Source organism: Eupeodes corollae, chromosome 2, assembly GCF_945859685.1.
Source record: "Eupeodes corollae chromosome 2, idEupCoro1.1, whole genome shotgun sequence".
NCBI classification, from domain to species: Eukaryota; Metazoa; Arthropoda; class Insecta; order Diptera; family Syrphidae; genus Eupeodes; species Eupeodes corollae.
Genome location: NC_079148.1, coordinates 67,185,302 through 67,204,379, shown reverse-complemented (window position 1 = coordinate 67,204,379; position 19,078 = coordinate 67,185,302). Strand labels below are relative to the sequence as shown.

At 33.8% G+C, this 19,078-nt stretch overlaps 2 protein-coding genes across 2 annotated transcripts; one reads left to right on the top strand and one right to left on the bottom strand.

Annotated features, from left to right (window-relative positions):
- Nucleotides 1–524: 524 nt before the first annotated feature.
- Nucleotides 525–1,843, bottom strand: LOC129945312 (28S ribosomal protein S29, mitochondrial). The gene is made up of 2 exons (XM_056054965.1): nucleotides 1,823–1,843; nucleotides 525–1,750 (listed from the first exon to the last, which is right to left on the bottom strand). Exon 2 carries the CDS (start codon nucleotides 1,738–1,740, stop codon nucleotides 583–585), a length of 1,158 nt encoding a protein of 385 aa, XP_055910940.1. The 5' UTR covers nucleotides 1,741–1,750; nucleotides 1,823–1,843; the 3' UTR covers nucleotides 525–582.
- A 16,509-nt stretch (nucleotides 1,844–18,352) lies between these two features.
- Nucleotides 18,353–19,078, top strand: LOC129947499 (uncharacterized). Its single transcript, XM_056058079.1, has one exon. The coding sequence runs from the start codon at nucleotides 18,450–18,452 to the stop codon at nucleotides 19,026–19,028; it is 579 nt and encodes a 192-aa protein (XP_055914054.1). The 5' UTR covers nucleotides 18,353–18,449; the 3' UTR covers nucleotides 19,029–19,078.

Sequence of the window (19,078 nt, the reverse complement as noted above, 5' to 3'; positions counted from 1 at the left end):
CAAATGTTCGAAAATTAAAATGAAGAGAGCCGAAGTCCGCTAAAAACCAAACTGCCGATGATAAAAATAAAATCGAAATTTTTTCCTGTAATCTTTCGATAAAATTTCGTAGGAAATTTTTAGAAAATCATTAACGATTTTCAGCTAAAGCACCTGAATTTAAGGTTTTAATGGTTTGGACCAATAAGTAACCATTTTAGTCCCAAAATTATGTATTTGATCTCCTGTAATAAACTTAAACATCTTAAAGAAGTTTCTATGATAGTCACTCTTTTCTATAAACTAATCAAAATTTCAAGCTTAGAAAGTTGTCCAAATGTATGTATGTTAGATTGTCGACGGAATCAAAGAAAGGTTATGATACCTTGGGAACTGTTTCTTGGAAGAAAGTAAAAGAAAAAAAGTAATGATAAATATGTCCAATATAAGTTTATTGGTACCTGCACGTAGCCAATTTTATTTTAATACTAACCACCTTCAGAACTTCAAGAAAACCAACATCATTTTCAGACCAAACAAAAATATAAATTTTTAACTTCTATTTTATTTATCTTTCAACGTCTATCAAAAACAGAATTCCACTTACAACGGAGCACAAATATTCATCAGCCTATAAGGATTGCTTGCACTCAAAAACTTCAACTCCTCATCGAATCCTTGCTCACAGTTCTGAATCCACCTTCGGTCCAAGTAGTAGTCAATGCAGCTTCTGAATTCCTTCTCGTTAAAATTATCCACTCGAATCGGAACAAATGGATCCAAATGCTCAAAGCCTTCTTTGTCAAGCAAGTACCTTGGCATAAACGATTCTCGATAGTTCTCGGAGCTGGCTAATTTATCAACCGACAGAACACAAACTCCATTGCACCAGTCGTAGTTTGTGATGTCCAGGAAGGGCTGAGTGAGTGTCACTTTGTTGGGACTAATCTTAGCTTTGTTGTCGGCGACTATTCTAGTGATGGGATGGAAGAATGCATTGTAGCCATCAACGGCAACCATGATCTTGCATTTTCCAGCTGTTGAATGTTGCTTCAGTTCAGCAATAAGTGCAGCAATAGTATCAGAGGCAAACTTGACCCTTGTGATGCCATGCTCAATGAGTTCAGAGAGTGTGGAGCCAGATGGAGTTGTCTCTCGTTTACTCCACACGTAATCTTTGGTTGTTTTCAGATCCAACGTAGACAGAAGTTTAGCGTTTTGAGTCTTAAAGTGTACTAACCAGCCTGCGGCGTCAAACGGGAGGTCAATGAATCCTTCGATGGATGAAGAATTGGCTGTTTCTTTTGGACGTTTGAACCAATTAGCTACCCATGGAACATGCACTAAAAGAAAACCATTCTGAAATCCATAATGAATGATGTGAGCCATGACGAGACTCTTCCCGACACCATCATCGCCATAGAGAACATATCGCACAGTTGGATTGCTTAAATTCGATGATTTGATGTAATCAATGACTTCAAGAGCTGGCTCTCTAACCATTAGACAAGTCTCCCCGAAGGTCTTTACTTGTTTTTCAAAAGATTTTGGTAGTCCCCCATGGGTAAAGAGGGTCTTTTTATCTTCAGCAGGAATTTGATAGAATTTAGCCAGATTATTGCTGGAGTGCTTCGAAGTGTTGCCTTCGAGGGTACGGCTCTCAGATAATTTGTGTGCTGTTGCCGCAGCTACTGGCTCCGCAGCGGTGCTGTAGGATTTGATAGCTCTTCTTGGCAAGCGGCTTACTTGACGGATGAACATTTTTTAAAGGCTAGAATTAAAAAGTCAGTTAAGTCAATTTATTTGTTTATGTAATTCAAAATATTATTAAAAAGTTACATACTTTTTTATTAGGAATTTTATGTGAAGAAAAATGCGGTGCAGCAGTACGTTGGTTGAAATCTTATTGACATCTGTCAAACAACAGCTGATATGGAAAATGATCAAATTAACTATTTCGCTCCAGAGGGCGCTTGAGTTGCTTAGCAGAATATATTACTAATAGCAGGGTACGGAAAAGTTTGTAAAAGTGTAATATGTTGTATTAAATGTTAACATTTTAAATTAATTATTGTTTTTGTAATATGAGGCTCGCATTATTGAGTTTCGAAGGAGATGTGTTATGTAGTGAGAAACAAATATTTTGGAACATAGTCTACAAGAGGTCAAACATAGGTAAACAAGCGGAACCACTTTTAACGGGATTTTCTGTGGGAATATGAATTGACTAGTATTCTATTCTTGGTTCTAGGTCCAAAATTATTTTGCCTTATAATTTGTATTTATATAGAGGTACGTCCAAAACAAGAAAACATTTCAAAACCATTTAAAAAACGAAAACATTCATAAACAGAGCAACATATCTGAAATGTGTTTAAAATGCTTATTTTTAAGTTGTTTTAATATAAACGTAAAATGTCAAGAAAAGGTTGGAGCATCGAGAATTGTATGCTATTGATCCACGTCCTGAACATTTCAAAAATAGAATCAAATTTCCAAAAATACAAATCATGAAAAATATGAGGAAGACAAAAAAAAAAAATAAAACAAAAGTAGATATAAAAAAGAAACATGCAAGGTTTCTGAAATGTTTTCAAACAAATTCAGAAACGTTTTTTAAACAATGTTTCATAAATTGTTACTTTAGAGTGGACACCCCTTAAAAGTAAAGTGCTTTCAAATAAGGACCAATTGGAAAAAAGTAAAGTGTTTTCCAGTAATTGCCATTGGAAAACATACGTGGCTTCAAATGGTACATCGGCTTGAATTCTTGTGTCAGCTTAATCTTGAATTTTGGTGGTTACCAGTATCCTTACGCAAAACTCGTCATAATGTGGTCTAGCGTTGCCCAATTATAGTATGTAGACTAACATTTCTAAACTTAACTTGTTAATGTCTGTCTATTAGTGTGAGTAGCTAACGTTCTTAAATTTGAGGTAAATAAACCCAAATTTCAATAGGAAATTCTTATAGTTTAGAGACGATTCTAGTTCATGTACCTTAACATGATACAATAATTGTCGAGTTTACTGAATAATTGACAATGGCATTTCGATGAAAGTGTGCGTTCACAATTTAAATTAAAAGTCCCATTTAAAAAAACGCAATCAATACTACAACGTTATTAAAATTCACGGATTACAATACAAAAAATTATCGAAAAGTTAACAACATATAGACCCACAGTTTTATTGAATAACTTGTAAAATTGACGAAGTAATGCTTTCCAGACTTTGAAATCGACTTTTAGAATGGAAAGCTTATAAAATGAGTTAGAACTGATTCATAACAGATTTAAAGTAGTTCCGTTTCATATCATTTTTGTTTGAGTAATATCAATTCCTGTGGACTTGGATTTTTTATTAAAGTTCTAAGAATTAAAAGTAAATGCAAAGCAATTGCACATAACGTCCCGAATTATAAGTATGCTGTTTTTCGTTGGTTGTAAAAGAGGAGGTGGTGTGCTAGTAGTTGTGCATACCTCTCTTCATTGCACTAAAGTTGAATTGCCTCCTCAATATGATACTCTCAATGTCGACCAACTAGGGCTGAATGTTAAATTTGATTTTATTAATAAAATTCTTCTTATTATCTTTTACATTCTACCAAGTAGCTCTCTTGAATTATACAAAGCTCATCTAGAAAATTGTAGTTTAATACTAAAAAATCGTAAAGATAATCAAAAAATAATAATTTTAGGAGATTTTAATTTGCCAAATGTTAAATGGATATATGATGAAGATGAAAATAGATTAATTCCTTTATTTCATCATGATTGTAAAGTTGTGGATACCTTTGCACAATTTGACCTGAGTTAAATCAATCATTTTCAGAATTCTTGTAATAATATACTTTATTTGGTGTTCGTTGATGCTGAATTGTGCGTAGGCATAAACGACTCTATTGTTCCCCTTTTCAACAATACAATACAACAATACAATACATCATGTTGCACTCACCTTGCATTTAGAATTTTATAATTTTTTCTCACCTGAGACTTCAGACTTCAATTTTAGTTACAATTTTGCTGAAGCTTATTTGAATGCAATATATGATTTTTTGGATGGTACAAATAGGCAAACATTGTTCACCAATATAGATTTAAATGAGTGCTTTAATTTATTTATAAATGTTCTTAATATTGCAATGGACTTACATATACAAAAAATCAATAACCAAAAACCTGTGTGGTTCAATAAAAGAATCATAAATCTTAATAACTTAAAAAATAAGGTTTACAAGCAATTTCGCAAGTCTAATAATGATCGTGAATTATATGAACAATATCGAATTTTACAAAAAGAATTTGATACTTTAAATAAATTTCGTTACAATCAATATCTGTTTTGTGTTGAGTGTGATTTAAAAACAAATAGCAAAAGTTTTTGGAGGTTTATAAATAATATAAAACAATCAAATGGCATTCCCAACCGTATGTACCATGACGGCATTACATCATCTGCTAAACATTTTCAGTCATTTTATTTAGACTTTTGTCCTAATTTACCTAATGCTACAAACATAAACTCTTCAACTACTCCTATTAATATAGGCAGTTTAACTTTTTCCACTTCTGAGATTGAGTTATCGTTGTCTGAGCTTAAGGGTGATAAGCGACGTGATATTGACCGAATTTCACCAATCATTTTACGATTGTGTGCGAATGCATTGGCTGTTCCTTTAAAAATTATTTTTAATCGTTCACTTGCAAATGGCGAGTTTCTAAATACTTGGGAACGTTCAACAATCACACCTATTTACAAATCAGGTGGTAGGCAAGATGTTTCAAACTATCGTCCAATTTGTAAAATTGCTACGATTCTCAAATTTTTTAAAAAGTTAGTCTATGACAAATTAACTCCTTGTCTTAAAGCAATGATTTCACCATACCAACATGGTTTTGTAGCTGGTAGATCCACTGCAACTAACGTCACTATTTTTAGTAATTTAGTCTTGAATGCACTTGCGAAAGGTTATCAGTATGATGTTGTCTATACTGACTTTTCTAAAGCTTTTGACAGAGTCAACCATGATGCTTTACTTATGAAGATAAATAAAGTAGGTTTTCACTCAAACTTATTAAAATGGCTAAATTCATACTTAATTGATCGTATTTAGTACGTTCGTATAAATAACATTATTTCTGCACCGGTATATGTTACGTCGGGTGTCCCACAAGGAAGCCATCTTGGTCCTCTTCTTTTTTTGTTGTTTTTAAATGACATTCATGATATGTTTTTAAGTTCAAAGTGCTTGATGTACGCGGGTTATCTTAAGGTATTTCGTTGTATAAAATCTGAGCATGATTGTTTTCTTCTGCGACAAGAACTTGATCTTTTATCGGATTGGTGTTTAGCTAACGGTTTACATTTGAACATTTCCAAATGCCAAAGCTTAACGTTTTCTCGAAACCATCGTCCAATTATTTTTATCTATAAAATCAATCATATGCCATTGTCCGTTATAACCTTTATAAAAGATCTTGGTGTGATTTTTGATAAAAAACTTGACTTTGTAAAGCATATATGTAGATTTTTTAGTTGCTAAAGGCAGTTTAATGTTAGGTTTCATATTACGAAACTCAAAGGAGTTTTCCGATCCACACATCTTAAAGTGTTTATATTTTGCGTTTGTAAGGTCTAATCTTGAATACTGCAGTGTAATCTGGAATCCTTCATATTTTCTTTAGTCATTTAGAATCGAAAAGATCCAAAAACGATTTACGAGAGTTGTAGTGAAAAGACTTCAATGGGACATAGATTTTCCTTCCTATGAAACGAGGTGTAAACTACTCGGTATTTTTACTCTTAACATTCGTAGAAAGTATACAGAGGTTATGTTCATTCGTGACATAGTAGCAAATCATATTGATTGTTCACAAATTTTAGCTCTAATTGGGATTAATGTCCCTGCGAGATTGCTTCAAAACCAACCGTTCTTTAATGTTCCATGTCATAAAACTGTGTATGCTTCCAATAAATCAATATCCAGGTGTTTAATAGAAACTGTTTGCAACATGATTGATTTCAATGTCAAAATCAAATTTATTGTTAATTCTAAATAACTTTGCTGGTGGTAATGTTTAAAATTTTAAATTGTATGTATTATGTTATCTAGTAATCACTAAAGTACCTATTGTAACTTTGTTTGATGAATAAACTAAACTACTCTATCAAAACTTCACTCCAAGGTTTGTGTTTTTTTTAACACACTTTTACTTTCTAATATTGCTATCTTCTCTTCGATGATTTGTCTAAGAAAAATGTTATGAAGTAAACAAACATACGAGTATTTGTATTTATCTGCTGGAATCAATCATTTATATAAATGTTCTTCTTTTTAAAGAACTATGTCAGTTTTAAGGTGTTTGTAAACATTTATTTACAAAAGGTGGTAACACTCACCATAGTATTCTCATTACCATGTAATTTCACACACTACATAACGTAGTATGATTTGACTTCTTGCCGTTTTCTATTAAAAAAAATGTACACTTTCATGTACAAAATATTGAAGTTTTGTATGAATCTGTATATGCATCCACTGGAATCTCAAAAGGCATATTTTTTTTTATAACATAGACATTTATGTCTTAAACCATCGATATTTCCATATCTAATATTCAACATTTTTGGTATTCAAACATTTGAATTAACGCTACAGATGAAAATATTCAAAATATGAATAATAAACATCAATGTGACAATTGGTTCAAGTAATTCTATTTTCCACCTAACACAAAATGGCACTGCATTCGTTACAAAGGTGACTATACTACGCAAGAAAATGTAATTTGGAAGCCACGCTTATGGAATTAGCGTAGTATGCTCTTGCGGTCATGTCGTTTATTATGTAATTGTCTTAATAGATAAGTGTCAAGGATGTCACAGTAATTTTGAAAAAAATGAATCAAATGTCATAATTACTTTATTATGTCCATGGATAATGGAGTTTTTAGCATTTATAAAACGAATTTTAGCTTCAAACCTCGTTCCTCTATGCCACGAGCGTTGACTAGTAGGCACCTACTTTATTGTTATTTTTCTTTAAACTGTGCTTATTATTAATAATTGTTTCTTACTTCTGATCCTAATAAATATACTGTCAGTGTATTATCGCCTCTAGGCACATCAGATTACTGTGTCATATTTGAAAATTTCTCATGCCAAAAAACGCCAGTTAAAGTTAAAACTCCTACGAGAACCGTTTGGCAATATGAGAAAGCCAACTGAGACGGTCTCAATGAATTCTCCAGGAACTTTAGCTGGTCACTATGATTACAAACTTAATTCTTTGCGGAATGAGAAATTTTATTTCGAATAGAGTAAAATCTATGAAACCCAAAGAAAACTCATGGTTTGATTCGAGATGTTAAGAGGTTATTAGGATCAAAAATGTAAAGTTCCGGAATTACAAAGCCAACCCAACTGAGGAAAACCGGTATAAGTTCAAACAAGCTAGAATTGCTTGTAACGGACATATACGACGCATTAAATTTTTGCATGACCAGAAATAACGGCAAAAAATACTACAATGTCCCAAAGGTACTAAAAAAGTCTGGTCATTTGTAAAAAACGTACGAAACACTACGTCATTCTCGGTTCCAACGCTCGTCCACAATGACACTCCCTATGTGAGCTCGATTGATAAAGTTAATTTGCTTGTAGCACAGTTTGCTGTTAATTCGACGCTACCAGAGAGTGTCATGAGTCCTCCTGTTCTTGAGAGCTTAAATGATTCTATGGGACGAATCTTCTTTCGCACTCGTGCAGTTGCAAGAGTACTGAAAGACCTTGACATACACAAATCCGCTGGCCCGGATAGTATCTCCGCAATTGTTTTGAAGAGGTGTTCTTCATCGCTAGCAAAAACACTTCGTAAACTTTTTCATCTTTCCTACTCTACAGCTCTTTTTCCGAGTGGATGGAAAACTGCACTTGTCCAGCCTGTCCCTAAAAAAGTCGAATCCTCCTCACCATCCAACTATCGTCCAATTGCACTTTCCAAAGTCATGGAAACGCTGATCAATTTTCAGCTTAAGAAATATCTGGAAGAACGAAAGCTTCTTAATGACCGACAGCATGGCTTTCGTAGCAATAGGTCCACTGATGATCTCATGGTTTTTCTTACCGAACAGTGGAACAAATCTTTACATTGTTTTGGAGAAAGTAAGATTATTACACTTGATATTTTAAGCATTTGATAGAGTATGGCATCAAGCTCTCTTATAGAAAATGTGTGAATTTGGTATTAATGAATTACTTCTTCGTTGGGTTAGAAACTACTTTTCGGACCGTTCAATTCAAGAAGTATTGGGCGGGTTCAAATCGGATATTCACAAAATAAAAGCTGGTGTGCTCCAGAGCTCCGTTTTGCCTCCGACGCTCTTCCTCATTTTTATAAATGATCATTTGTCTGAAACTTCTAACCCACTAAATTGTTTCGCGGATGACAGTACCCTCAGCTTTTCATATTCGTTTTTAGATTCTCATCCTTTTTCTTCGGATGTGGACTACCAACGGCAGCGTATGTTAAGTTCATTAAATTCTGATCTTGACAGCATTGTTCAATGGGAAATCAAAAACCGTGTAGAATTTAATGTTTCGAAAACTCAATGCTGTCTACTATCTTAAAACCGTAACCCTCCCCCAATGCCACTATCCATGAGTGGTACTTGCATCGAGGAGACTGAACAGCTATCAGTCCTAGGTATGTGCATTACAAACTACTTGTTGTGGAGTGATCACATATTTAACATCGCCAAAAATGAAGTGGTTAGGTTTTCTCCGACGATGCAAGAAGTTTTTTACCCCTTCTGATCTGGCTATAATTTATAAAGCCTATATTCGTCCAAAACTTGCGTACAATTCCCATATTTGGGCAGGTGCTCCTATTACCCACTTGAGTCTCTTGGACAGAATTCAAGAGCTCTAAAAATGATAGGTGACCGTTGTCTAACTGAAACCTTTGCATCTCTCGAGCACCGTTGTAAGGTTTCATGTCTCTCATTATTTTATAGCTACTTCCATAAGCAACGCTCTAATGAAATAGCCAGTTGCATTCCTCCCCTCAAACAATTCAACCGTAATACTCGTTCTTTTGGGAATGCCCATAAGTTTACCCTTGAGCCCAATTTCGGTCGTACTGTAAAGTACAGAGATTCTTTTTTTAGTCGCACTACACGAATGTGGAATGCTTTACCAGACTCAATATTTCCCACTCATTGCAATGTGCAGACATTAAACCAATGTGCATCGGTATCTCCTTTCAAATCCTATCCTCCCTTCCTAATTACTTGCATTGTGTATAATCATTATAAGGGTATTCATATCCCCTTGAGTGCGTGTACAATATAAACAAATTTAAAATTTTCTGAATGAACATTATTTAATTTAATTTATAATGCTTTTTTTTAAAGAGTTATCTATTACAAGTTGCACGATCTTGATGACTTTCTTGACTTTTCTTTCAATTATATAAGTGAATGGTATTTCTATAGCCGGGTTCAAGATATTCAAACAATATAATGCGTTTTAGATCGTAAATATTGTGAGCTCGAGCTCAACGCCCAAATGTTTTTTTTATTTTGTCCCGCCTTGACAGCTGACAACTGTAATGTCAATTCAATTGTGTTTGTATTCTTGTCTTGCCTTCTTTTGCTAAATTTATAAATGAAATTAATTTAAAAAGTTGTGAGTAAAGTTTGTATATTGTAAACGACAATGTCCGAGGTTTGCAGCTACATTACGTTTTGCAAATGCTAATTGATATCGTAAACGCCCAACTAACCTAACGCTGGGTTGTGGCATAATACCAGACAAAAGCTTTAATCTGGCATTGGTTTGGCGTTTACGATATTCCCATATAAAGCGGTCACAACTACATAGGTTACATTTCAGATTACCTCATAAGAATCCATTGTTTTTATTTGAAATGTCATAGCCCAACCGACGGAACACAATTGTATGGTCTATATTTGCATCTATGAATATAAGATGGCCAATCAGACGATTAACAACTATTCTGACGTTAGGTAGTGTTTGTTGTAAGACTAGGTTTAATCTGAAAAATCGGATCTGCATCATATAATAATTTCCAAATACCGACAAAGCTTATTAACGTATGTTTTGATATTTCCGAATGCCTTTTTGTTTTACTCTGTGTACGAACAATCAAACCCCCAACACACAAATTTGTCAATTCATTAAATTCAATTTACGTATGGACGCACCTAAAATCTGCGTTTTCATTCATGAATTTTAAATCCAGTATTTTGTTTATTTTGTTTACATATTATGTACAACGAACATGGTTTAGGTTGAGAGCATCATAATGCTCAGGGTTAATACATTAATATTTTTCGTGAAGATATGTTTCATCCATAAACCTCTTATTTGTAGTTTGTTTGTTTTCCAATACCTTGGTCTAAAGAAAGATGATGAATTTTGAAGGTTATCTTTTTACTTCACACATTTTGCTCTCAGATGTCAGATTAAGAAAAAATAAAACTAATAAAATAAATAAACAAAAAGTGCTGCTATACATATCTTATACAATAAAACCTGACAACTGCTAATTTAAGGTACGTCAAGTTGTCTATGATGTGTGTTTTATGAAAGATAAGATATTTGTACCTGTTGCTAAGACTTATTTTTTCAGAGCCAGCGGTTAGACATTTTTGATAAAAGTCAAAAATACGTATACAACATCTGTTTGCATAATTTTAACATGTAGATTTTTTGTACAGGTACAAGTAAATATGCAAATGAGGAACAATATTAAGTACACCTAGTTACCTGCAATGATAAACAAAACAATTGGTTGAAAACAAAAGAACTGAGCTGCAAACTTGAAAGTAAATGAACACTTTTTTATCATTGTCAAACAAAAGGCAATAAGAAAATTGAAAAAATTGAAATGTTTTGTACAAAAAGTAAGAAATCCAAATAAGGTTTGGACATTTATTTAAGTGAATTAGTGGATTAACTGGAAAAGAAGAGCTCCCTCATATGAACACCACCAAAAATTGAGTAATTTGTTTTCATTAAAATAAAAAGAAATATTGAAAAAATACAATTATGAACAAAACTAAAAACGAAGTTAAATCTTCCTCACGATATATTAAATTCAATTTATATCGTTTGCTTTAATACTTGACACTTTAAACCGCACCCAAAGCTTGTTAATATACGCAGAGCAAAGCAAATACTCATCAAACTATCTAATTTTCTGCCAAATATAGCTAAAAACGAAACGAAAGGGAAAATATGAGTTATATCCTATTCTTAATCATAAAATACATAATATTCAAGTACATATAATATGGATGGAATTGAAGTTGTGTCTTATAGTCTAAGATGGAAAGTTGTTAATGATAACATTTGAAAACATTTAGCGAATAGGTTGGCAAAAGACCAATAAGACTTTGGTTGTGTGAATAAATGTCTAAGGTTTAAAACTCAGGTAGGTAGAAATGGCGATCTCAAGGCAACCTAGCCTGGGATTCAATTAGCGCTGTAGTGCGCCGATTTGATACCAAAAACACGTTTGGCCTGTGAGAGAAGGGAAAGATTTATAGAGAAGCTTCATAGCGATTATTCTAGAGCCATTTTGTTGCATTGAGAAAAAAGATTAGATCTATAATCTTTGTCTCACATAGCTATTCAAGTTTGTGAAAGAATGCTTTTCCAAATTTAATTCTAGTGTTTGCCAAAGCAGGACATTTTTTCAGAGGAAATGGATTATAGTTTCACATTCACTTTGGTCACTAAAACTACGGTAAAAGGTGTTGTAAGAGATACCCAACTTGTCTTGCCTTGGCATTATATCTTTCTAGATATAATGCAGTTGGGTAAATTGCTCCACCTTCGGTTTGATTCAGTTTGGTAGATAGAAAAGATTTTGCCCTTCATAGGAATGTTAACCATTTCCGCAAGTGAGCTAGATAGATAGATAGATAGATAATTTGGATTTTATTAGATCAACATTTGAATTTAACAATAGATACGTTTTTACATTTACAAAAATCATTATGACATGGCATTTGCCGTCTGCCAGATTGACAACTATAATATATTAATTTAATTACAAAGATATAACCGTTTTAAATAACATATGTGTTTAAAAAAAGGAATTATATGGAAACCAATAAAATTTAAAAATTCAAATAAGATACAGTTAAAGGTTTGTTTAATCTAAAATCTTCGTTAATTATTCTTGCTCTATATCTGAGCGCAATTACACAATATTCATAAAGTCTATTAACGTTCATATGATTCAATTCGTCCAGGACTTGCTCTTCAGATAAAACATCGCTCCCAAGAACGCTTCTTCTGGTTTCTTTCAGAGTTGGGTATCTTCCCAAAAAGTGAATGACGTCTTCTCTTTCTCTCATGTTGCAAATGCTGCATTCTAATGGTAGATCAGGTGAGTGAGTTATGAAAGGCCGGTACTTGCCTGGCTAGCTCGTCAGCCCGTTCATTTCCCACGATACCACTATGGCCCGGAACACAGATCAGGGTGACACTTTTTGCCGAAAGTTTTTCTGCAGGCGTAGAAGGCAACACAGGTCTTCTTAACCCGTACTTCAATATTTAGTTTCCAGTTTAGTTTAGGGTCGAGTATAACTCACAAATATTTTGCACTGAAAGACAATGATAGGATTTGACCGTTGAGTCGCGGTAGCGTGAAGGGCGGTACTTTAGTTTTGGTGGTAAAGAGCAACAGTTCAGTTTTACTTCGGTTAACTCCTAGTCTACAACTCGTGGCCCAGCTGCTAACTTTCTTCAAAGATGACTCCGTGATTTCACTAATCACAGAGGTGTACTTTCCGCATCCGCATAGGCTACCGCCTTCACTCCACATCTCTCTAAATTAACGAGAATTGTATCCATGACCAGAAGCTATAGAAGAAGCGAAAGGACACCACCCTGGGATGTTCCCCTACTCACGTGATTTGTTCGGATTGTATTGCCTAGAGTGGCTGGAACTTATACATTGAATGTAACTTCTATTTACAGCGTTAAACTAACGTTTCTGTCTTCTATGTCTCGCGATTTCAAGAAAGCTTTGATACTCCCAATCTATAAAAAGGGCTCCAAATCCGATAAAAACAACTATAATGAATATCCTTTTTAAACGTATCGTACAAATTTTCTTACGATTTTACAACGGCGCCTAACATCTTGGATCAACCACATCAATATGCTCAAAGAGTACCAAGCGGGATTTATTGCGGGATACTCAACTGTCGACCACATTTTTGTACTTCGCAAAGTAGCTGAATCTTTTGCAGCGCAGGGAAAGAAATTATACGCGTTCTTTGCGGATTTCAAGGCTGCATTCGACACAGTCGATAGAAGATCGTTGATGTTCAAATTGTATTGCAAGGGAATGTCTCGCAAATTTGTGAAGAGTCATAGAAAATCTGCTGGAAGATACATGGGCTGCTGTCTGGGATGGTGAAGTAGTATCAAAATGGTTTGAAACGAAAATTGGAGTGAGGCAAGGTTGTACTCTAAGCCCTTTGCTGTTTGCGTTATTTATCGACGATGTTATGGACATCCTGACTGGTGGAATTGAAGTCAGCAGTACTACTATCAAAGCACTTCTGTTTGCAGATCATATAGTGACTCTAGCTCATTCACCGGAAACGATACAACTGATGATCAACCGACTATGCGAATACTGTGCCAAATGAAACCTAGTGGTCAACCAAGAGAAGTCGAAGATCATGATCTTCAAAAGTGAGAAAGGCAGACTACGAACAAATGAGAAGTGGCACTACAATAACGAAAGACTTGAAGTTTTTAACGAATGCAAGTACCTTGGAGTGATTTTCACCTGCAATTTAAAAATCGAAAAGCACTTGAAAGATAAGCTTGCCAAGGTAAAAACTGCAATAAACTTACCTTGGAAGATGTGTTTTTCTCCAACAAATATCTAAACCATAGTAAGAAATATAAAGTTCTTGAATCTGTTTCAGAACCAATCATGCTTTACTCTGCGCAAGTATGGGGAGGTAATATGATGAAGTTGAAAAACTTTTACGCTTCTACTTAAAACGCATGTTCAGACTACCATCGAACACTCCAAACTATGCATTGAACCTGGAAACTGGATTATCGCCTTTACCGTTATACATAAAAACACTTAAATTAAAGTCTGATTACATTATCAAGGTCTTAAACATGGATAAAGGTCGACTTCCGAAGAACATCATGATGATAACAGTGAGCAGAAAAGTTGGATGGTATGATGAGTGGCTGGATCATGCACGTTTGTGTAATTTTGATCTAAGCCTACACCAAGAGCCTCCCAATAAATGGAAACAAAGACTCTACAAGATCATTTCCAACACAGATATAAACTGCAGGAATGAAAGTGAAGCAAAAGAATTCCTTTACAGATCGGTGTACAGTGCACTCAACTATAACCTTCAACAGGCAAACTACTTCAGAGACGAATTAGGCGTAGAATCCATCTCAATGATGCTAAGGGCGAGGGTAGAACTTCTTCCGCTTAATAATATGCCACATTAAGATGACCTTCCAATATTGTGCAATATATGTAACATAGCAGAAAGAGAAGACATATTTCATTTTATGGGTAGATGTCCGACTCTTCGTGAAACAAGGCGACATTTCTTCGGTAAAGATACGCTTTCAACGGAACAATTCCGGAATATATTGAAGGAATTGTCAAAAAAGCTAAAACTTTTTTGTAAAACAGCTCTAAGTTAAAGAGATAGGATATTAAATACTAGCTTCTAATAATTCAAGTGAATCATTAATGAATTATTTAATTTTTCTTTAAAAAATATTTCTTATTTAAATTTAAAAATTGTTTGTTAATTTCATAACCAATATACCAATTGGCAGACGGCTAAGCCAAGCCATTAAGATTTTGTAAATGTTAATTGTTATTTTGTTATTTTGTAAATAAATAAAATCATTTTAATCCAAATCTAATCTAATCTGTTCTACTTTTTCTTCTACGTAAACTGTGACATAAGAGCTCATGATATATTTAAGCTACTTAAGTTTTAATCCACCAGATAGGGCTAAGTTCTTCTGAATCCGAATGTTGCCGAAACATTTTTCTATCACTGTAGGTTTTATAAAATATGTCCCTTTACAAATCTTAAAGACAACCAAAAACAGATTTTAAAGGCTATAAGTGAAAACATAACAAGTTCTTTTACTATAAATTACAATCAAATCGTTTTGCTTTTTTCTATTAAGAACTGCTTTAGCATAAATGGTTCAGCGTTACTTTAAGATTTATGTGGTGCAGGTGAAATCTAACTACTTATGGGGATTTATCAACATTCTTATAAGATACTATAAATCATTCAAGTTAATATTGAAGATATGTATTATAGATTAAGAAAACTATCACAACGTTTATCGAAAATTGAAATACTTTAGTAATTTAGAAAGCCTCAAGAAAATGTTATGTTTATAGGTGTTTTTTTCCGAATTTTAAAAAGTAATATCTCAATAACCCGAAGCTCTGAATTAAGCCCACCAAAAAACAACCAAAATGTACAATTTCATTTCCAGGAACAAAATATTACCGCCCAGTGTTATTGTTACAATTCCAATTTTCCAAGAACTTGGTTATGGTTTCCGGGTATAGCTAATGGATATCTTGGATGATAATGGCTTCGCTTAAGTCATTTCCAGATTATTGGCATTACATATCGGCTCTCTACGGTTCGCAGTTATATCGCAGATCTGCGGCAGCCAATTGGCATTGCTAAGACGGCTGGCAACACGATTGCCAAAGATAGATTATGTCATAGGATTTTTGGCATAAGACATTAGTCTGCATTGAATAGATGTCCTCCAAACTCATGTTCAATTTCAGTAAAAAAAAGCCGGTTAATATGACTCTCTAACCCAAACATTGTGTCTATCAATATTTTTAAAGAAAAGTAGTCCAAATGTTCACTCTTTGTAGATGCATTTACATCTGATGCACGATAACATGAGGGTCTTCAGAGACCCTGATGTCGCAAGGCATTTTTGTTGGTTTTATTTATTTATGTATTTTCATTTAACAAATGTTTATGCATAAATACATTGCTTATTAAAATTAATATAAAATAGATACAAGCTTTAGATTTATAAATTAAAAATTGTAAAGAGTTTAATAAAAAGAATTAAATTATTTAATAATTACAAAAACTACACAAACATAAATAAAGGCGAAAGACAAATTTCAAAGCAGGGAAAAGTATTTTTTAATTGTTTTGTTTTTTACTCTTGAAGCAGAATTTATTTTTCTCAAGCCACGAGGTAAACAGTTTCAAGAACGTGAGGAACATACGAGGAACTGACGACCGGATGTAAGAGATGCATAGCGTAGTTAAATCAAAGTTCGGGTTCTAAGTGAGGATTCCATAGTTTACACATCGTTATGATATTAACATACAAACAAAATATAAGCGGATCGAGTATTGAACTCTGCGGTACATCACATGAAAATGAACAAAGATCAGAGAAAACTTTGTGAAGATTGACAAACAGCTTTGGACAGTAATCGAAAAATTAATTATTAGACAACGTTTTTATCAAATGCCTTCGATCAAACTAATAGGATAAGAAAGCTCAAATGTTCTTTATACAAGGCTTGACGATTATTTGTTCGTATCTTTTAGCAATGCTTTTATACAACTCTGTCCTTTTCGTAATGGAAGAACAACTACGTTGACCCAGCGGCACATTCAGTTGAGTCTATCAGTAGATTTTTTGTTAGCCAAGGTAAAACTTTAACGGCCAGAATATTTTTGACACATATTTAAGTTAAGACCTAATGAACATAGTTAATATATTAAGAGTTGTTAATAGATAATAATGATATTAACGCAACGTGCTAAGTTCACAAACTGTGTAAAATCAAAAGCTTACAAAAAGTTTACGTGGATGCTATTGTGATTCATTTAATGGAATGCTGTGTAATGGAATCAGCTGCTCGTCAAATGTCAAATGTTAAACATCAATATTATTTTTTGCGCTCACAAAAATTATTTCGTTTTTTATGCACTCGTACAAAATTTTAAAAAGTTAATAATCAAAGACGCCAAAAACAAGCAGCAAAAAGAAATGTGTTCAATTATTGGAACAAATTGTATTTTCCTAAACAGAAGTGAATTTTATTTTATTAAAAACGCAAAATGACTTTTGGTTAAGTTTACCACCCAAATTTGGATAATTTTATGCTTCAAAATCCTTGAAGAATTTTAACCAAATTTTGAACGGCCTTTTTTTTTTCAATTTCCAAATGGTAAACTTATACAGTATTTTACATCACTTTTTGAATACATTTTTTATTTTTTGTTAAAAATGAAAAAAAAAGATTGAAAAGCAATTTTATAAAGCTTGTTTGTTTGTTTGTACGCACTAATCTAAAGGACTACTGATCCTATTTAAAAAATTCATTCAGTGTTAGATAGCCCATTTATTACGAAAAGCTATAGCTCGTACATAAAATCACACTAAGATAATATGAGTGGACCACCAGTATACCAATTGTTTGGAAACTTCCATTGCGTGCGCTGTGGAAACGGTTAAAGTTTTACTAAAATAATGTAGAACAAAAATGTTCCTCTCTCTCTTAAAAAAAGTCCGCGACAGCATAGGTCTATCTTTTAAACTTGGCTCACTATATCCTTTTTTATATTAACCAAATGTGTTCTAAAAAAATCATGCGTAGTGTATACAATTGATAAATATTCACCATAGGCTTTACTTCGAACAAATTTTAACCGACTTCTATTGTTTGAACATGAAATCAAAGTTCAGTTTATCATTGTCATAATTTTTTTTGACGTGCCATGTTGTGCAACAAACGCTTGTTTCTGACGAATTATGACGTTTTATATGCAATTGAGAATGTTTATTATTTTATTAAACTTAAAGCAGCCAATTGGAACCATTGATCGAATCTAAATAACAACATTGATAGAATAACAAAATCTAGCTCAGTATTTAGAAGATCTTTTTTTGCATGACTATGTACGAGTATATTGACAGTAAAGAAAAAAAGGTGTGAACTCAAAAGTCCCATAGATTATTTCTAGAAGGTACCTAGATAATAGATATGGTATGTGTGTTTGAATTATTACTTTATGTACATACTCAAAATTGTGTTTACCTGGGCTTTTTGGAGATTAACCAAACCATGAAAGTAAATAATTCAACACACATCAAAGCTTCTTAGAAGCCGGACTAGCTAATGGAACGTCTTGTTTCTTTTTTTTTGTGGAATCAATGGCCAATGTGCTAACAATGAATCCATAGTTTAACCAAGAATATGCAAAAATGGCACATTGTTAGTTTTTCAAGTATAAAATGTAGAAAAGATTTCAGAATAATCATCAGTTCGACGGTATCCTTCCTTTGGAAAAGTTTAAAATCCGAATATTTTGGCCATAATTCTAAGTTACAATTGCTCTTCTAGTCATCATGAAAGTTTGGTTATGTTGTTTTGGATTGCTTGCTGCTGCAGCACCTTTGAACGCCTTTTTCCTCGATAAACTTGGACTAGGAGGTGGAAGCAATGTTGGTGGCTATAGCAGTGGCGGCTATGGAGGATACGGAGCTGGTGGATATGGAGGAGGATATGGCGGAGGATACAGTGGTGGAAATGTCAAAGTAATTAAAGTTATTATTCCTGGTGGAATCAGCAGCGGAGGCGGTGGTGGAGGATTCAGTGGTGGATACGGTGGTGGATACGGTAGTGGATATAATGTTGGCGGATACAGTGATGGTGGATATGGTGGAGGTTATACCACCGGAGTAACATATTCAGCAGCTCCCGTTATTACCCCTGTTTATACTCAAGTTGCTGCACCAGTTGCAACTGGAATTGGTTATTCATCAGGAGGAGGTTACGGCGGCGGTGGATACGCAGTAAGATCTGGCTATGGTGGATACGGATCTGGTTATGGAGGCTATGGTTCTGGTGGATATGGTGGTAGTTATGGAGCAGGATATGGAGTCGGTTCCGGTTTTGGAGGTGGTTTGGTGTCAACTCTGTGCTAGATTTTAACTGCAAAGTTCCAATGAACATTTTTACTATTTGTTAATAAAAT

Bases quoted from the DNA above. Each gene is read 5' to 3' on its own strand.
- LOC129945312 (XM_056054965.1), bottom strand. From the start codon at position 1,740: ATGTTCATCCGTCAAGTAAGCCGCTTGCCAAGAAGAGCTATCAAATCC.
- LOC129947499 (XM_056058079.1), top strand. From the start codon at position 18,450: ATGAAAGTTTGGTTATGTTGTTTTGGATTGCTTGCTGCTGCAGCACCT.